The sequence below is a fragment of the Oryza sativa genome, chromosome 9 (assembly GCF_034140825.1).
Source record: "Oryza sativa Japonica Group chromosome 9, ASM3414082v1".
In the NCBI taxonomy this organism is placed as follows: domain Eukaryota; kingdom Viridiplantae; phylum Streptophyta; class Magnoliopsida; order Poales; family Poaceae; genus Oryza; species Oryza sativa.
In genome coordinates, this window is record NC_089043.1 from 25,505,314 (window position 1) to 25,523,979 (window position 18,666).

Here is an 18,666-nt window from a genome sequence, read left to right on the forward strand (position 1 = left end):
GGTCAGCTGCCTATAGTAAACTCTCCAATAATATAGTACTAGCTGAATAGGAACGATCCCTATCCGGTATTCACCATGTAACACGTGGATTTGTACGTTTTCTCCATCCATCGATTGCTCTTAAAAGGACGAAAACGAAGGACAATGCACGGTGAGCCACATGAGCTTCAAGCCTTTCAACATGTTCTGCAATTAAGCGTGTTTTATTTTTAACCTAGAACAGAACTGGATTTCAAGTTAACTGAAGCTTGCAGAAGTTCAACTGAAAGCCGGTGCTTCGTTTCAGAAGCAATTCAATATCCATTTCAGTTGCTCCAAACGAGATGCTCGTTGGGCGTACATAATAAAAAAACCCTATGAATCATGCAACGATAGTTGGTTGCTTGGTGTTATGTTATTCAAGTAAGAGCAAGTATATCATGCTTTCCATGAGGGCATGGACTAGCATAATGCCCTACAATATTCGATTTCGAGCCATATCCTCAAGGGCCAAATCGGCAAGAGGCCCAAAGATCCTCTCAAGTCTCAAATATAGACCCGTGTTACCCAAAGAGCTCAGAACAACATAGGTGCAAACGTGCAAGGGCAAAAATTGACCAGCAACAAAATGCCACAAATTATGCTCAGTGAGGCCACATTTTTTTAGAAAACAGAAACACGATTCAAGTGCCTAATTCTCATAGTGGGAACAGAACAATATACTGCTAGTACACAATTTACTTCACTTGATTTCTTTTCATGCTTCTCAGCTAGTTTTTCAATTAATACATCCAAGGGTAGTTGCAAACATAAGCTAGCCAAACCCGAGAAAACAAAACTACGAGAAAGCTACAAGGTGGCATTTGACCAAACAATATAACATATGTAAACAACAAAGGAGGCCATGGTAGCCATCTAAATTAAACACAAAATTAAATTATGTACCTGCGTAATGCATAACTAGAGATTAATGCCGAGTTGCTGACTCAAATACCAGCTTGCTCCCGAGAAGAACATCAGCATTTCATGTGTATAGAAACAAGTGACACACACATGTCCAGGCTACTTGGGGAAAAAAACAGAAGTTAGCACTTAAACAAATAAAATTGCCCAATAATAGCACCACCACGTACAGTATGGAAGTAAATACTTACAGTGAGTGTTACACCTATGCGATAAAAGAGAAATTAGTCACCGGCGTTTCTCTTTAGACTTAACAGTGGCCCACTGAAAGTGACCACAATTTGCTTCTTGGTTTGATGCAGGTCCCTGTCATAGACAATACATGGTGGTTACAGCACAATGCCAATGCTTTTCATCCTCTGTCAATATGAACTACCTTTATGATTGTTCCTCGGATGTGAATTGAGCAGTTGATTCTGAAGTTAAATACCTGAGCACGGGCACAGACATAGAATAGGCGACCAATATTAGAGCCTTTCTTCACAGACCTTGGAATGCAAGGTTCATGGTGTCCTTTGCAAAGTGGTAGGGTCATCTTCATTCTCTGCTGTATTCTTTGCCACTCCAGTGTTGCTTCATTGCATTTATCTGTTGAAAGCGAGCAGGGTACATCTGAGTTACCCTGATCTTCGGTTGCTGGAGTTGTACACTGGATGCTTTCTGGCAGACAGTCATTCTTTGGATCATGTAATTCATCCATACCATGCAAAGTATCTGGTGGAGTAACTATGCTATTGGTACTGCTATCTCCTGGCTTTGACTTTGGTTGTTGAAAAAATGACTTGATCGTAGGTTGGGAAGACAAGTTATGTTTGTTTTTCTTGTTGGACACAGCCTTGCTGCAAGAAAAGGAAGCTTTTCTACTTTGTGTTGCCAGTAATGCTGCAGTGCTATTATGGGAGTTGCCACTTGAACCTTCATTTAACAATTGATCACGAATTTTCCGCTTGATGACACTATGAAGGTCGTTACCTTTGGAAAATTTGGCTATATCAGTTGGTGGTTCTTCCTTATATATAGCTTTCCTTTCCAAGCCACCACCACAGCAGCTTTCATCTGCTCTATCCATGGACATGGCATCTTTATGTTCATAAATCATGCCTTTCCTTAGGAATGATACTGCATGTTGGAAAATACAATTGGTCAGCATAATGCGCACACAAACAGTATTACTTCAATATGCACGCAAGTATGTACTCATAACTAAACTATCAAATAAGGCCAGGAGCGGCTGCCTTCACAAGTTATATGCTATAATGCTATAATAAACATTAAAAGCCTATATTACTTAAGTAGGAACACAAAAGGTTGCTCACCTATGCTCTGTTGCCGTCCACGGATTTCAGGAAGATATCTAGCAGCTGATGAAGGAGTGTTATGAACTGGAAGTTCAGGTATCTCATTCAGCACAATATAAACTGGAATATGATCTGATCCTTCTAGCTTACTACTTCTCCCTCCTTTCCACCTGTGGACAATGTAATATAGTAAATAATTCTAATGTGTCACTGCAAATCCTGCAAAGAAAACTTTCGACCATTCTATACATTGACATATTTTCGCTATTCCCTCTTCTGAAATGATCCATAATTTCACATTCTTCCACATGGCAGGGAAAGATGCTGTGGTCATCCACAGAACCGCAGTGATGGAAGCAGGCACCAGAAATGAGAATGTGATCAATTCTAGAACCATAATTGTATACTTCAGCTCCAACTTTTTGATTAAAACAGGTATAAGCTCCCACTCTGCATAAGAAAAAGCAGCAAGGTTAGAATATCAAGGTACATGGTTAGCAAGTAATTCTGTGTCTGCTATAGTTGTTAATCTTATAAAGAGAAAAGATAAATATTTGTTCCATTTAACAAATTCAAGGCATGCTTTCTAAGCCTCAATAATGGGCCGCATACAGAGTAGGTCTTAAGTTTCAGAAAAAATTGATTAACATTAACAGGGAAATACACACCTACCCTGTAGGCATGGAGTAACTGGAATTATAACAAAAACTAAAATAGGTTGGATAAGCACACAAGCATGGAACAAAGAAAGAGAGCTTTCAATACCTTTCAGGGTGTTTTGATCGGAAAGCATCAAAAAATGGACCTCCATGTTCTCTCAGCATGGATCTCAACCATTTCCGAAACCTTGAATTAGGGAAAGGGTAATGAAGTAATTTGTCATTCCCAAGTGGCTTCATGTTAGAGTACTCTAAAGAGAGGATAAAATAAATGATTGATGTATTATCAAGCACATCATCAGACTAGCGAACTCATCACAAGTGGAAGGTCAAGTTCAAAAAATTTCAAGCTTCACTTATCAACAATTTCTACTGAACTTTCAGCCTTAGTGCTGCAAGATGCATTACGTCATTATAGGTGAAAGCAGAAGCAGCTCTAAGTTCACGTGGCCTGTGCATGGAACTTCACTTGAAATGCTAAAGTTTTGCTTCTCATATGATGTTGCCTCACTGACCTTGACAGCCCTCAACAGCAGATTGTTCTTACAGAGAAAAGTATCACCAGATCATGTTAAATGGAATTTTCCTATGAAACGAATTGATATATTTAGTAATAGTGCTGAGGTTATTCAGTTTATTTTCATGTCTTAAAATCATGCAAGTTCAGCAAAACTTTGACTTGAGATTCCAAAACGGTCCAAGTAAATCTTACTAAAAAGGAAAAGGAAATGAGCTTACGTTTGCTTCTCGAATCCAGGTTGGGCATCACACCTATCTATTGAAGAAGGTGCAATATTCAAATCACCAACAACGAAAACTCTTTTCCCAAGAGCCAACAAATGTTCCCATCTTCTCTAGAAGATATGAGATGAAGACAGTATAAATAACAGTCCTTTAACTAAGCTATTAACAGTTATTTAAGGAAGACACAGGAGGGGTGCACATTTTGCACTAAAAAGAAATAAAATCAGAGTAAGTAAACAAGCTATTATCATTGGCAGAAATCAATCAATCGTGAAACTATTCCTCCAAAATTTACTGACTGACTGAGATGCACATGAAGTACCTGTAGTATCTTGTAAAATAGTAGCTTAAAGCGAACTCGTTCTATATCATCTTCTTCAACAGCTGGGCCATATATATTAAAAAGAACTGCAGAAATGGTGCAGTAAATATCATCAAATAAAGAGAAGAAATCAAATGTGCAACGAATAAACATCAACATGCTGAATGCTACTTATGCTGTCTATATTTCAAGGGGACAGAACAAGAGACCAACCAAAATGTCCATGATCTGTAATTACACAACGTCCTTCATTGTCCACCTTGAGCAGCTCTTCTTTTGTTACTTCACCAAGACCTTCCTCTTCCACAGGAGTTACAAGAACAAAATCCCCAATAGTTTCACTGTTCTTTGCAGTCTCTTGCAATCCAGTAAAGCCTTCCTCAGCTGCTACTGGTAAAGCAACCTCTTGACTGGAAAAGGCTGATGTTACCCGGCAAAACGTGGCAACACCTACAATAGAGTTAAGTACAGAAACTTACACTTCGTGACACAACATTCAAAGTAAATTAACCAATAGATTGAATGATTGAAAAGCAACTTCAACTAATAGTGCGTTGCTAAAAGACCCCCACCCCAAATCAGTCGATGGGTATTTCCTGGTTAATCTCCAGAAAAACTCACCAGAGTAAGCTCCACGCCCTTTCGATGAACGATTGCATGAAATAAAAGCCTCGTATCCCTCAGCCATGATGACATCCCCCGACAAGTCCTGCCTCGACAATTTTGTCTCCTGAAATACATCACATTAATTTAGTCAGCTCTGCTGAATCGCGGGCTTAACTTACTTCATAGTTCATACAGAAACTGCACGTGTTGGCGTGACTAAACATTTAACAGCAAATGTGCAGCTTCCACCACAGAACAATGCTCATTTATCAGTTCAGAGATAAATAAACAAACGGTACGCGTTCTGAATCTCTATGAAATCAAGCGGCTATGGCAACACAATGCTAATTTAGCACATTTGCGTATTGCTGAACATAACAGTGCGATCGATTACATCATTTGTGGTGACCTACAGTGAGTGAATCACTGAAGTAGTACCCCATCAAACAGCTAGGGTTTATATACATGATGAGATTGCGAGGCATCGGCCAGTGCTGCGGAGTGCGGTGGGGAGGCAGGGGGTGAGCGATTGAGCGGACCTGGAAGCAGATGATGTCGGCGTCGAGGGCGTCGAGGAGGCGGCGGAGCGAGCCATGCTGCGCCACCCGCGGCCGCAGCCCGTTCACGTTGTACGTCACTATCTTCACCATCCCCGCCGCCGCGACCGCGAGGGTTCCCCCAACCCCCCACCCGGACGCCGACCACCGACAGGACGCCACCCGCTTCTGCCGCCGCGACGGAGGCGCCTTCGCGAGTTTGCGGCCTATCTCCGGCCGTCCAAGCCCGCCGCCGGCGAGAGGCGACTGCCCGGGGCGGACAGGCGCACCACCACTCACGCCTCACGCCCACCGTCCGATGGAAAAACCAAGGCTAAGATCTGTCACTCCTTCATTTGTGCACAGATCTATGCCATTATAATTTGGTTTAATTGGATCATACTACTGCAACTTCGACAAATTAAAAAAATACCACTACTATTCGTCATATCAGCTGGGTGCCGTTGGAAATTGGGTTAATTAGATACATGTTATTAAAAGGTATTCATGTATTTGGAAATATGTCATTATAATTTCACACATATCCAAAAGATACCACTTACCCCTTGGATGTATTTTCAGATAAAATTGGACCAAACTACCCCTTTCCCCCTTCTTCCTTCTTCCCCTTTCTCTTCCCTCCTCTCTTCCTTCTCAGGGGCGACACGGCTCGACGGCGGCGGCTGGAGCGACGCGACGCGGCGACGGCGGCGCGGCGGCACAGCAGCGGCGGCGGCGCGACGTGGCTCGGCGGCAGTAGTTGCAGCGGTGGCGGAGCGACGCGGCTCGGTGGCGGCAGCGGCGGCGGCGCGATGTGGCTCGACGGCAGCAGCTGCAGCGGCGGCGCGCGGCGGCGCAGCAGCTGCGGTGGCAGCAGCAGCGACACAGCGGTGGAGCAAGCTGCAGCGCGCGCCCCGCTGCTGCAGCACGCGGCGGCGGGATGGCGGCGCAGTGAGAAGATAGAGAGGGTAGAAGATGGGGAAGAGGGAGAGAGGTAGAAGATGAGGGCATTTTTGTCCAATACATGCAAAATACGTATCTCAGTGGCACCACTAAGATTAGAAACAAGTAGCAATAGCATCATTACAAATACGCAAATATTAATGGTATATTTCAAAACAGGCAAAATTTTAATGGCATGGATCTAATTAACCCTTGAAAATTTCAAAAATCAGAACCATGGCACTCCCGTCACTTTTTCCATCTCATCTCTCACAGCGTCTCCATTTTCATCCTCATCCGGGAGCTTGGCGGCGGCGACGAAGGAGCTTGGTGGCGGCGACGGCGAGGGAGCTCGGCGCCGGAGAAATCTTGGGCTTGGTTTCCGGTGGGGCTTCCGGCGCCTTGGCTGGAGGTGGCGGGCGCTTCCGCGGCTGGATAGCTTGGCGACGGCGACGGGCGGCACCGGCGCCTTCTCCTGCTCCTCCTTGTCACCGGCGCGGAGGCGTCCGCGCGCGCGAGGTCCGCAATGGCAAGTAGCGGCGGCGCGCAATGCCGTCGTGGACGCCCAAGCGACGGAGCAAGCAACAACAGTCCCGCATCCTGTTCAAGCCCTCCTCGTCGCTCGAGCGGCCATCGGTATCTGCGAATCTGGTTTTTCCCCAGGAACTGGCCATGGGCCAAGAAGATGGTGATGTTCCCCAACCCGGCGTTCACCGTCCAAGAAGCAGAAGCGGTTCTATAAGACGTGATGGTGATGACCAGCGAGCTCTGTGCGATCAGGGACGGATGGGATGGCCAGCAGTCGTTGATGGGTAGTCTGCTCGGGCGGTGCTCATGGATGGCAACGCCACTACATGCTGGCTGCTCATCGTAGGTGTGTTTAGTTCCTAAAAAAAGTTGGAAGGTTAAAGAAATTTGAGAGTTTGGAAAAAAAGTTGAGGGTGTGTTTGGTTGAGCTGTGGCTTTTGAAAAAGTAGCTGTGGGCTGTGGCTTTTTGAAAAGTAGCTGTGAAATATGGACTGTGGCTTTTGAAAAAGCTCGTTTGGTTCAACAGCTGTGGCTTTTGAAATAACTAGTCCCGCTGACAAGCGGGCCCCACATGCCATACACTCGTCGAAAGAAAATAAGGGGAGAGATGGAGATGGCAGCGGCGGCGGCGTCATCGGCCTCGGCGGCGGCGGCGGCTCGGCAAGGAGGACGCGCCTCCTCCACGGCCGGCGAACGAAGGGGCGGCGGCGCCGGGAGGAGGAGGCGCCGGTCGGGAAAGGACGGGAGCGGCGCTGGCGTCGGGTTGGCCGGCGTCGGTTAGGGATGGGCGGGGACGGCGTCGGGCGGCGCCGGTCGGGGAAGGGCAAGAGTGGCGCCGGCGTCGGGTTGGGCGGCGGAGTAGGCCTCGGTGGCGTCGTCGGCCTCGAGCGGCGGCGGGGAGCGGCAGTGCGCACGGCGTCATCGGCCTCGGTGGCAGCGGTGGTGGCGCCGGAGGGGAGGTAGACGCGGGCGGCGGTGGAGTCGGCCTCGACGGCGGGCGGCGGGGACACCGGCACCTCGCCGTCCATCTCCTCCTCCTCCCCTTCGTACTCCTCTTTCTCCTCCCTCACCTCCTCGTCGGCGGATCTGGGCCGGCGCGGGACGAGAGGGGCGGCGGCAGCGGCGGCGGCGGCGACGGCGGCTCGTTGAGGAGGAGCGGCAGCGGTGGCATCTCAGCGAGGAGGTGCGGCGGCGACGGGGCAAGGAGGAGCGGAGGCGACGAGAGGGGTGGCGGCGGCGGCGGCGTGTCGGCGAGGAGGAGCTGCGGTGGCGGCGTCTCGGCGAGGAGGAGCGACGACGGCAGCGTCTCGGCGAGGAGGAGCGGCGGCGGTGGGGCGAGGAGGAGCGGCGGCGACGGCAAAGTGAGGAGGAGGAGCGATGCCGATGGGAGAAAAGAAAAGGAACACGCAATTTGTTTTTGTGTAATGGCAGTGGTGGGTAATTTTTTTCCCCCAAAAGCAGCTGAAAGCATGGGGGAGGGCTGCTTTTGATTTGTACTACACCAAAAGCTGGCTTTGGGTAAAAGCAGCTGTGGCTTTTGAGCCCTTTGGTTGGCTTTTGGCTTTTGCAAAAGCAAAAGCAGGTTGAAAAGCCCAACCAAACACACCCTATATGTGTAGGAAAGTTTTTGATGTGATATGATGTGACGGAAAGTTGGAAATAGGGGGGAAACAGGGCATGTTTAGTTCGCGAAATGAAAATTTTTGAATGTCACATCGGACGTTTAACCGAATGTCGGAAGGGGTTTTTAGACACAAATGAAAAAACTAATTTCATAACTCGCCTGGAAACCGCGAGACGAATCTTTTGAGCCTAATTACTCCGCCATTAGCAAATGTGGATTACTGTAGCACTTGTGGCTAATCATGGACTAATTAGCCTAAAAAGATTCGTCTTGCGATTTCCTCCCTAACTGTGCAATTAGTTTTTCTTTTAATCTATATTTAATGCTCTATGCATGTGTCCAAAAATTCGATGTGATGTTTTTGGGAAAAACTTTTTGGGAACTAAACGGGGCTTAAACACGGCCGTAGCAGCTATTTCATTTTTTTTCCTTTTCCTTTGTTTTCCTCTCTGATTTTTTTCAGCAGGTGTCCTTGGTCCTCGGACGCGGAGAGACGGCGTCAACAGGAGTGGATGAAAAACGCAACTGAGTGGTATGGATCCAATTTCTCAAAATTACAGTGGCACCCAGCCGATATGACGAATAGTAGTGGTATTTTTTCAATTTGGCAACGCTGTAGTGGCATGGATCCAATTAACCCTAATAATTTTTACGGTTTTGAAATATGCCATTAGTATTCACCTATTTTTAACCATACCATTGTAATTTATCAAGTGTTAAAAATATGCCACTACATACCCTTTCAATGCATTTTCTAATATTTTAGGACTAAAATACCCATGTCTTCTTCATTCATCCCCCTTCTTCTTCCTTTCCCCGTTTGTCATCTTCCAGCCAACGAGCTACCTGCAGCAAGCTTGCATCGCGCCGCTTGGGCCACCTCGCCGGGCCATACATGTTGGCATCATCGCTCCCTCACCTTCCCCATTCCAATTTCCACCAGATCAGACGCCATGAGGACAAAAAATGGTCCTCTGCATCACCTTTGCAGATTCATCAACAACACTGTTGGCCCTCTTGAACAGGAACATGCTGAAAGAATCACTGCATGACACCATCGCTGGTAGAGCTAGATGAGACCAGCAGGCAAAGCCCACCGGTGTACAGATCGGTGAAAAGGAGAGACTCGGTGGTGACAGAGAGATAAGAGAGAGTGCGAGAGCCTCGGCGACCAACCACCTACCAACTCCTCGTCCGGCGGCCGCTCGCTCCGATGGCCGTTGCCCAGATAAGGCCCCTGCGCTTTCTGCTGCATCTTGGGCGGATGTCGTCTGGTCCCCGCCTGCTCCTCGTCCGTCCCTGTCGCAGGAGGAAGTCGACGCGGGGTGGCGTGTGGTGAGGCGCAGGAGTAAAGGCTCTTCTGCTGCCGGTCGGCCAACCACCGCATTTACTCCGCCGGAGCCCCGTCCGATTCCGCGTTGGCTCCACGGCAGATGCTTTCGCTGCCTAGGTCTGGGGCACCTTAAGGCTTCCTGCAGTCAACCCCCAACTTGCTATCGTTGCTGGTATCCAGGTCATATCGAGCGCAACTGCAAGGTCGACATCGACGCCACCCTTCCTCGGAAAGTGCCGGCGGCTGCGGCGCCCAAGCGTCCCCAGCATTTGGCCGCCAGCACCAGCGCTTCTGTCCCAGGTGACAAGGAGCATCCTCAGCCGGTGCATAGCAAGACGGCGCTACCCCCTACTGCGTTGCCCCCGCCCGCCCCGGTTAAGTCCGTCAGTACCAAGCCGATGGAGGAAGACATTGGAGCTGGAGACCCCCCTCTTGCGGCCGCAGGGGGGCCGTGGAGTCCTGTCCTGGACCCCTGGGATGGCCGCGATTGAGCAGCAGATGAGGAAGCGTGCGCTGGTCACGTCGGTGCTGTCCGGGAGAAGGGAGGTCTCGCCGGCGATGGTGGTCGCAGCTTTGGGGCGTCGCTGCAGGGTTCCCTCGGAAGATGTTCGCATCGAGGTCACCAGGCCCTCGGACTTCCTCATCTCCTTTCGGCGTGAGGAGGACTGCGCATCCGTCCTGGGGTGGTCCGGCAGGTTCAGCGTGGAGGGGGCGTCGATCTCCTTCCGTCATTGGCACCGCTCAGTTCATGCTCGGAGGTCCAAGCTCCTGTTTGTCGTCAAGCTGGCCGTGGAGGGGCTCCCAGCGCATGCATTGGAGTTTGAAGCCATCAAGCAGTTCCTCAACAAGATTGACTGCCAGTTCATCGAACTGTTCTTGCCAGTCGACGCATGCATGACGGAGGTGCTGGCCTGGTCGGTGGACCCGTCCAAAATTCCCAAGGAATTCACCCTCGACATTCCGGAGCCGATGCAAGAATGGTGGATGCCGCCGGTGATGGAGGACCCTGACATACACGAGCCGCTAGTCTCGCAGACACCGCCGGCGCCCCCGATAGAGAAGAGGTGCCTCTCGTTTGACCTGCTGATCCATGTCCTGGAAGTGGTTGACCCAGTTCAGCAGCTGCTGGACAGCCCCCCCGATGACCCCTACAACGACGATCGCGAGGCTCTGCGCAGGTGCGCCTACGGCACCTTCCTCGGCAGGATCGATGGCACCGGCCCGGTTAGCCTCTGGGCGGTGGTCATTGTTTCGCGGGGCCGAGGTCGGGAACGGCTGGGGGTCTCCAACGACAGCGGCCCCTTGAGCCACGTCTAGGGGGCCGCATTTGCTAGCCGTCACACCGTCGGCACCGTCGACGGATATCTCGGGAGCAGTTCTGGATCGTCCTTGCGATTCCGTTCAGGTGGTTCTTTCCCCGCCGGAGCCAACGCCAGTCGAGATGGAGCCGGCCTCCGCCTTGGGCTCTCCGCCCGAGCACACACCGGAAGCGATGGCGTCCTTGGCATCTCTGGGATCCCCGCCGGGCACGGCCCTCGGCGGTTTGGAGGTGGATGTCATCTCCGACGTGGTCTCGTCACCGATGCTCGCACCGGAAGGGCCTGAAACGGTCACCATCTTGGGAGCACCGGTCGAGCACGCGTCACCAAACGAGGTGCTGATCTCCATCGAGACGGTCGTGATGGGGCCGGGCTCATTAACTCGCCCAGCATCAGCGCCAGCAAAACTAGTGGTGGACCCACATGTAAGGGAGTCCCTGGGTGTGGGGCTTGCCAGGCAAATATCCTTCGAAGAACCCGCCAGAGATTTGCTGAGTTCAGTGGCATTTACATCGTCGCCACCTCTTCCGGCTGTGGCGCCGCTGGCAGTTGTGGAGGGCGCGAACCTCACGTTCAATCCGCCCGGTGAGCGGGAATCGGTTCCCCTTTCTACAGGGGCGCTGGAGATGGTTCTTGGGCCGTGGCCCGAGGTGCACGTCGCCAGCCCACAAATAGTCTACCGCAAACGCCACCTCCTCCCAACCTCAGGCCGCAAGTGGCCTACCCATCGGGCCGCTTTGGGCCTTACTCAGGACGGCTCGCCAGGGGTGCCGCTTTCCCTGGCCCACTCGGAGCGGACCTCGCAGGTCATTGATGGCTCCCTGGCGCTTCCCAGCGCTGCGTTCCCAGCGGCCGCCGCGTCTCTCTCTCCGGGTGAGGCAGTTCCATCGCTGGGTGACCTTGTGGCACCCCAGCCAGCGGCGATCATCGGCACGCGTCCGCAGGCGACACCAGCTCGATCCAAACGGCGGATTGAGCCATACTCCCACACTCCAAGACGCAGCGAAAGGCTGGCCGCCATTAATGGCGGGCGACACCAGCACTCGGTGTCCAAAGCCCAGCGTGTGCTCATGAAGAAGCTCAGGGTGGTTGAAGACGAGAGCAAGGTGGAAGACACTGACATCCTCAAATACTTGGAGCTCTTCAAGTCCCCTCTTGTGCCGGCCCATGTGCAAGCCTTGGCGGCACTGTGCAACGTCAGGCTGTCGTCTCCTCAGAGCGTCGAGGTTTGCTGAAGCCCTGTTTCTCCGCTTGCGCTTTGAAGCCCCTGTTTCAATGTCGTGTTCTCTTTTGGTGTGGAAAGTCAGAGGCCTGAATAATGCTGGTAAAAGGCCTCTTGTAGCGGAGATGGTTAGATCCTCCCGCGCTTCTATCTTTTGTTGTCAAGAGTCAAAGCTGGCCGTGCTTGATCGACAGCTTGTTGTTCAATCTTGTGGCTCTTTTTTAGATGGTTTTGAGTTCATCCCTGCTGAGGGAACTAGAGGGGGGTTGTTCACTGCCTGGCGCAGTGATCGTTTCAATATGAGTTGTCTTCATAAAGGGGTATGGTCGCTCTCGCTGTGTGTGACCAATCTGGAAGGGGGTGCGTCATGGACGTTGACAAATGTCTATGGACCCCAGGAGACCGAGCAGAAAATTCAGTTCCTGGAGGAGCTAACCTGGGTGGGGCAACAGTGCGTGCAGGGGGCCTGGTGCATTGTGGGTGATTTCAACCTCCTGGCAGCAGAGTCGGACAAGAACAATGGCAATGTCAATAGAGGCTTGATTAATCGGTTCAGGGGTCTGTTGAACACTTTGGAGCTCCGTGAGCTCTACTTGTTCGGCCGACGCTACACATGGAGTAGTGAGCAAGAACGACCAACCATTACCAAGATCAATAAAGTCTTGATGAATGCTGATTGGGAGGACTTCTTCCGTGACGCACATCTGCAGGCGCTCAGCTCGTCGGCCTCTGACCATTGCCCCCTTCTGCTGGCTTGTGAGGCGATGGTGCACAGATCGCGACGCTTCAAGTTTGAAGCTTTCTGGCTTCATCTGGAAGGCTTCGAGGAGGTGGTCCGGTCGGCGTGGGATGTGGTGCCAGCTGGTTCAAACGCCCTAAGTTCCCTCCACTTCAAGCTACGAGCGACGGCGATGGCGCTGAAGTCATGGGGTGAGCGTCGTATTAGCGAGTTGCGTTTGCAACTTGCGATGGCGCATGAGATAATTCTAAGACTAGACGGTGCTATGGACTTGCGTCTGCTGTCCCACGAGGAGCGTTCTTTGCGTGCGGCACTCAAAGGCCGGTGTTTGGCGCTCGCGGCGCTGGAGCGCATTCGGCTGCGGCAGCGGGCACGCCTGCGATATCTCAAGCACAGTGGGACAGCCTCCCAATTCTTCTACTTGAAGATCAACGCGAGAAGAAGAAAGAAGACAATTCCTGTGCTGCAGCAAGGCGGAGTTTGGGGGGTGACAGAGGAGGACAAATTGGCTATGGCTCATGACTACTTCCTCGAAATTATGGGCTCGCCCTCGCCACCAATGGTGGCGCTCGACCTAGGACGCCTTGGTCTCCCTACCCTTGATCTCTCTGAGCTGGAAATTGAGATTTTGGAGGATGAAGCCAAGAAAGTCATGCTAGAAATGCTGAGTGACCGCGCACCGGGGCCGGATGGGTTCGGCGCAGCCTTCTACAAGAGATGTTGGGAAATTGTGAAGGAGGATGTGGTGGCGGCGCTGAACCTGGTGTTGAACGCGAACTCGCAACACCTTCACCTTCTCAACACGGCGTCCATTATCTTGCTCCCCAAGAAGGAAGACCCAATGCAGCTGGCCGACTATAGGCCAATTAGTCTAATCCACAGTTTCATCAAGCTGTTCACTAAAGTCTTGGCCACTAGGCTTGCTGCTCGCATAGGCGATCTCGTTGGCCCGGCTCAGTCGGCCTTTATCAAGATGAGGAGGATCTAGGAGAATTTCCTTTATGTCCAGGGGGTAGTGCAGAGGCTTCACCGTGCGAAATGCCCTGCTATCCTACTCAAGCTCGACATTGCAAAGGCGTTCGACACGGTGTCCTGGGAATTCCTGCTTGAGCTCCTTCGCCATCTCGGTTTTGGAGTTAAATGGCACGACTGTATTGCCGTGCTTCTCGTCTCCTCGTCGACTACTGTATGTATCAATGGGCGTGACACACAAAGGATCAGGTTGGCGAGAGGTTTAAGGCAGGGCGACCCTTTATCGCCGCTGCTCTTTGTGCTGGTCATGGAGACCTTTGCCGCTTTGTGTGCTACCGCTGCCAATAGGGGCGCGCTGTCGCCTCTTGCTGGTGGCGTGTTTCCTCTGCGTGCTTTGCTATACGCAGATGATGCCATCGTTTTCTTCCATCCTTCGACTCAGGATGCTTCGACCATTCTCACTTTGCTCAGGTTTATGAGGGATGCAACTGGTTTGGTCTCGAACTTCGCGAAAGTTCCATCACGCCCATACATTGCTCGGACGAACAACTTGCGGCTGTGACTGAAGTGCTGGGGTGCCCGGTGCGGTTGCTCCCCATCGTCTATCTTGGACTTCCTCTTTCAGTGCGCAAGCTGGGAAAAGCGGACCTGCAGCCAATGATGGATCGTCTTGCTAAGAGTCTGGCTAGTTGGAAGCCGAAGCTCCTCGCTCTAGACGCTCGGCTCGCAATCATCAAGCATGTGTTGATGGTGTTGCCGTTATACTTCATGTCTGTGCTGGAGCTACCAGTTTGGGCAATCAAGGAAATTGAGAAGAAATGTCGCGGCTTCCTATGGAAAGGGGATGAAAACGCAGCGGGCAGCTGCAGCCTGGTGGCCTGGGATAAACTCTGTCTACCAATCGAGAACGGGGGTCTCGGCATTAAGGACCTGCGTCTCATGGGCGTCGCCTTGAGAACTCGCTGGCCATGGCTCTGCCGTGTCTAGCCTAAGAGGCCCTGGGTTAATTTTGTGTAGCCAATAGACAAAAAAGTGGCGCACTGCTTTGCGGCTGGCTGCATGGTGCAACTGGGCAATGGTGAACAAACATCCTTCTAGACTGATAGCTGGCTCTCGGGAGGGGGCTCAATCGCAAATCGTTCCCTTATGCTCTTCTCCTATGTTCGCAACAAGACAAAATCGGTGGCGGAAGGGCTGCACGAGAATTCTTGGGTAGGAGACGTTCGGGGCGGCCTGTCTGTCCAGGCCCTCCTGGAGTTCTTCGCGCTTTGGGATCTTCTAGCACTAGTGCAGCTGGATCATGGGGTGCGCGATGAGTTGAGGTGGTGTCCAGACTCTAAGGGAACTTTCTCCGTCAAATCGGCTTATTCACTTTTGTCCACGGGACGGTCTCGCTGCGCTCTTGGCAAGATCATCTGGAAATCCCGGGCGTCGGAACGATGCAAATTCTTTATGTTTTGTGCGATGAAGAGCGCTTGCCTTACTGCCGACAACCTTCAACGCAGGGGCTGGCATCTTGCCCCAATTTGCCACCTCTGCTCAATCAGCGGCGAGTCATGCCACCACATCTTTAGTAGCTGTTCCTTTACTCAGGAGGTTTGGGGCCTTGTCAGAGGTCGCCTTGGTCTCCTTCAAACAACGCCGTCTGCTGATCTCTCCTCCTAGTGGTGTGATGCTCGTAAGATTGTTGCTAAGAAAGAGAGAAAGGTATTTGATGCGGGTGTCATTTTGGTGACTTGGTTGATTTGGAAAGAGCGCAATGCGCGTGTGTTTGAAGGGAAAGCAAGCTCCCCTGTCAATCTATGTGTGACCATCATGGATGAATGGGAGACCTGGACAGCTGCGGGGTTGATTCCAATAGAGTGATCTGTAGTTGGGGCGGCCCTGTTTAAGGAGGGATTTTTAGTAGCTTTTTCTCTGCTTTTTTGCTCCCGGAGTTCTGTTCTTGGGGCGTTAGGAAATAATATACATTCTCGCTTTCTTTCTTAATATACTTTGGCCGGCAAGTTTTGCCAGCCCGGCGAAAAAAAAGGAGAGACTCGTTGAGAAGATGAGGAGGGATGAGGAAGGAAGAAGACAAGGGTATTTTGGTCCTAAATAATTAGAAAATGCATTGAAAGGGTATGTAGAGGCATATCTCCAATACTTGGGAAATTATAATGGTATGGTTACAAATAGGTGAATAGTAATGGCATATTTCAAAACCGTGAAAATTATAATGGCATGGATCCAATTAACCCTTTAAACTATGATATTTACATTTCCCTTTTTAGGTAGTACTACCTCCATCCCAAAAAGTGTGTAGTTTTGTATTGCATCTTATTTGAAATTTTTTCCATGATTAGTTAATTTTTATTTATATTAGATGATAAAACATGAATAATACTTCATGTGTGGCTTTTTTTTATTTTTTTTCATGATTTTTTCAAATAAAACAGGCGGCCAAACGTTAAACACGAAAACTTATAATTGCACTTAAATTGGGACAAAGGTAGTAGAAGCCATAGAGAAATGAAGGAAGAAAAAATAATTTATAAGCAAAACTGAAACTTTTACATTTCCTTGATGGTTTAAATTTCAAGAGTGAAAATATACTACGATATTAAAAAAAAACTAAAATTAACTCTTAAGTTAAGTAAAAATTTTGGTTGCGACCGATAACCAACAAGATGAGGAGAGCATCTAGAAACTGTAGCCGATAATTTCTTTTATTTTTTTTCAGCAGTTCAGCTATGCAGACACACAGTTCAGTCATCTGCTATGGCAATGTCGTCTTCTCCACCGCCGCAGCAAACAACCAAGCAAGACCACAGATTGATATGATCGCTCGTCGTCTTCTCCATTTCCTGAACTTTCTTCTCCCAGCTGTTCTTCGGTTCACAGGGATCAAACACCCACAGTACCTGAACATTGGATGATTCCCTGGTAGCATTTCTGTCCCTGCTACATTTGCTACTGCTGCCATCATCTTCACCGGCGCCGCCGGTTCAGTGTCAAGAGGAATCGATCAGCTGCGCGCGTGCGTGGCTGACAGGCTACCACTACTTGGTCAGCCGGTGAGTGGCATGTGAGCGAGGAGATCTTCAACTGACCAAGTCCATTCTGCGATTCTACTACCTGTCGAACAATGGTGGTGTTCTTTTCTCCTGAAAATGAGAGATGGAGGTTAAGTTTTTTACGTAAAACGAGATGGTATCAAAGTATGATTGATTGAGTTTTAATTATTACAAAGTTGAAAAACAGATTAATATGATATGTTACTATGTTAGAGCAACTTTCATATAGAAAGTTTTCACACGAAACACACCGTTTAGCAGTTTAAAAAATATATTACGAAAATCTTAATCTTAATCTTCTTACAGAAAAGAACGGGAGCAATGTACTAGTATGTGAGTAACCATTTTTCTTTAGCTGCATTGACCAGGTTGGCAACTTGGCATGAAGACCATTTCAAGCTCGCTTCCAGACAGCAAATAACGGGTTACTTCAGTAGTTTAATTTAGTTGGAAACGCAGAATCCGTTTGCTGTTAAGTCGCCTGATTCTCGCACTAATTGCAAGTTTGTAACACCAAAGTGGACCACACGAACAAATCAAACAGCTGTTTTTTCTTCTTCTTCTCAAGAAGTCAAAAAAGTTATAAACCAACAGCTGCGTGAGCACATGATCTAACACCAGTAGGATCTAACACTAGGAAAATTGCGAGCACTTTTGTTTCGTGAGGGAAAAATTGCGAGCATTTTTGGTGTAGAACAATAGCCTAAAAATCATTTTCTACAAGCTGTACCACCATGTTGAGGCCTTTCTTTTTCCCATATCGTGTTCGTTCTGTTCGGTTGGTGCACGAGACGACGACACTGGCAAAGCGACACTTGCATTCTTTTGCCGTGAAGAAAAGCTTGCAATTGGGCGCGATGACAACGATGTTGCTCTGCTACCCCTGAAGTTGTGCAGCTTGTTGGTATTCCTTGCTATCCGGGATGGTGGCAGTTTAGGTGGTGTCCATGACCATACGTCCAAGAAATGAGTCTTTTTTTGTGTGTGATTAAGGAACAGTATCAAACGCCACTATGTCACCATTCCTTGATGGGTGCTTGGGAGCAAACAAGGAGGTATCAGAAGCCAATTGGAGTGCTGGGATGACCAACAAGTCTGTTACTCCGTTACAACTGCACTCTCCTCGTTGTGTCCACTTGGCTGCAGCCTCATTTTCTAGATATTGCCCTCTGATAGATAATTCGAGTGATCTTTCCTACTATTTGATGGAATGCTCTAGGTAAAAACCACGATAGGCGCGGCAGCACTCTTGATATTGTAGAAGGTGCTGTTTAGAAGATTCTTTTTCCTTTATGATGTCGTGTTCATATCTTATTAGTAGCGCGCGGTTTTTGGTGATAGACGTGTCGTGTGGCTATAGTTTTCTACCTGGCTATGGCTTCCTAGGATTATACTATTGTCATATTTTTTTTTATTGCTCTACATATGAAATGTCGCTCTACATATGAAATGTCGCATTATATTATGCGTGATGTTTTAAGGAAACATATTTAACTTTTGCTTCCGTTTTAATAGATGCGACTATATTTCACACACAATATAAGAATCATTTCAACACTACCGTAGTCTCAACCTCATTTGATCATTTCTTTTCTCTATAATTAAACATTCCAATTTCGAAAATGTTGTTAGGAACGTGCCTGGACCCCCCCCCCCCCCAAAAGGCCCCTACACGTCCCCATAAAACAGGAGAGAGTACCAGCAACCGCACATCACCGGCACCGCACATCACGGCTCCATACAAAACGAGTTCATCCACGTGGTGCCGCACCTAACCAGCGTAGCAGTTGCTCCCCCCTCCCCTCCCCACGTCGCCGCTCCAAC

The 18,666-nt window shown here is 49.5% G+C and overlaps 2 protein-coding genes across 3 annotated transcripts; both read right to left on the reverse strand.

Moving 5' to 3' along the window:
- Positions 1–705: 705 nt before the first annotated feature.
- LOC4347697 (DNA-(apurinic or apyrimidinic site) endonuclease 2) lies at positions 706–5,453 on the reverse strand. 2 transcript variants are annotated; one of them, XM_015756538.3, is made up of 11 exons: positions 5,111–5,453; positions 4,587–4,695; positions 4,179–4,415; positions 3,966–4,051; positions 3,638–3,753; positions 3,006–3,086; positions 2,490–2,690; positions 2,259–2,410; positions 1,373–2,061; positions 1,134–1,248; positions 706–1,041 (listed from the first exon to the last, which is right to left on the reverse strand). In XM_015756538.3, the coding sequence occupies exons 1-10, from the start codon at positions 5,219–5,221 to the stop codon at positions 1,171–1,173; spliced, it is 1,860 nt and encodes a 619-aa protein (XP_015612024.1). In that variant the 5' UTR covers positions 5,222–5,453; the 3' UTR covers positions 706–1,041; positions 1,134–1,170. The 2 variants fall into 2 exon arrangements, with proteins under 2 accessions (XP_015612024.1, XP_015612025.1); XM_015756539.3 differs by having other exon boundaries at positions 706–1,044.
- Positions 5,454–5,705: 252 nt separating this feature from the next.
- On the reverse strand, positions 5,706–7,605 carry LOC136351725 (uncharacterized). Its single transcript, XM_066303993.1, has 3 exons — positions 7,320–7,605; positions 6,324–6,936; positions 5,706–6,159 (listed from the first exon to the last, which is right to left on the reverse strand). The coding sequence occupies exons 1-3, from the start codon at positions 7,603–7,605 to the stop codon at positions 5,706–5,708; spliced, it is 1,353 nt and encodes a 450-aa protein (XP_066160090.1).
- Between the last annotated feature and the right edge of the window lie 11,061 nt (positions 7,606–18,666).

Bases quoted from the DNA above. Each gene is read 5' to 3' on its own strand.
- LOC4347697 (XM_015756538.3), bottom strand. From the start codon at position 5,221: ATGGTGAAGATAGTGACGTACAACGTGAACGGGCTGCGGCCGCGGGTG. The intron at 4,696-5,110 runs GTCCGCTCAATC...GATGTATTTCAG, and splicing joins CCGACATCATCTGCTTCCAG to GAGACAAAATTGTCGAGGCA. The intron at 4,052-4,178 runs GTTGGTCTCTTG...CCATTTCTGCAG, and splicing joins TACAGATCATGGACATTTTG to TTCTTTTTAATATATATGGC.
- LOC136351725 (XM_066303993.1), bottom strand. From the start codon at position 7,605: ATGGACGGCGAGGTGCCGGTGTCCCCGCCGCCCGCCGTCGAGGCCGAC. The intron at 6,937-7,319 runs GTCCTTTCCCGA...AACTTTTTTTAG, and splicing joins CCGACGCCAGCGCCGCTCCC to GAACTAAACACACCTACGAT. The intron at 6,160-6,323 runs GTGAGAGATGAG...TTCTAATCTTAG, and splicing joins AGGATGAAAATGGAGACGCT to TGGTGCCACTGAGATACGTA.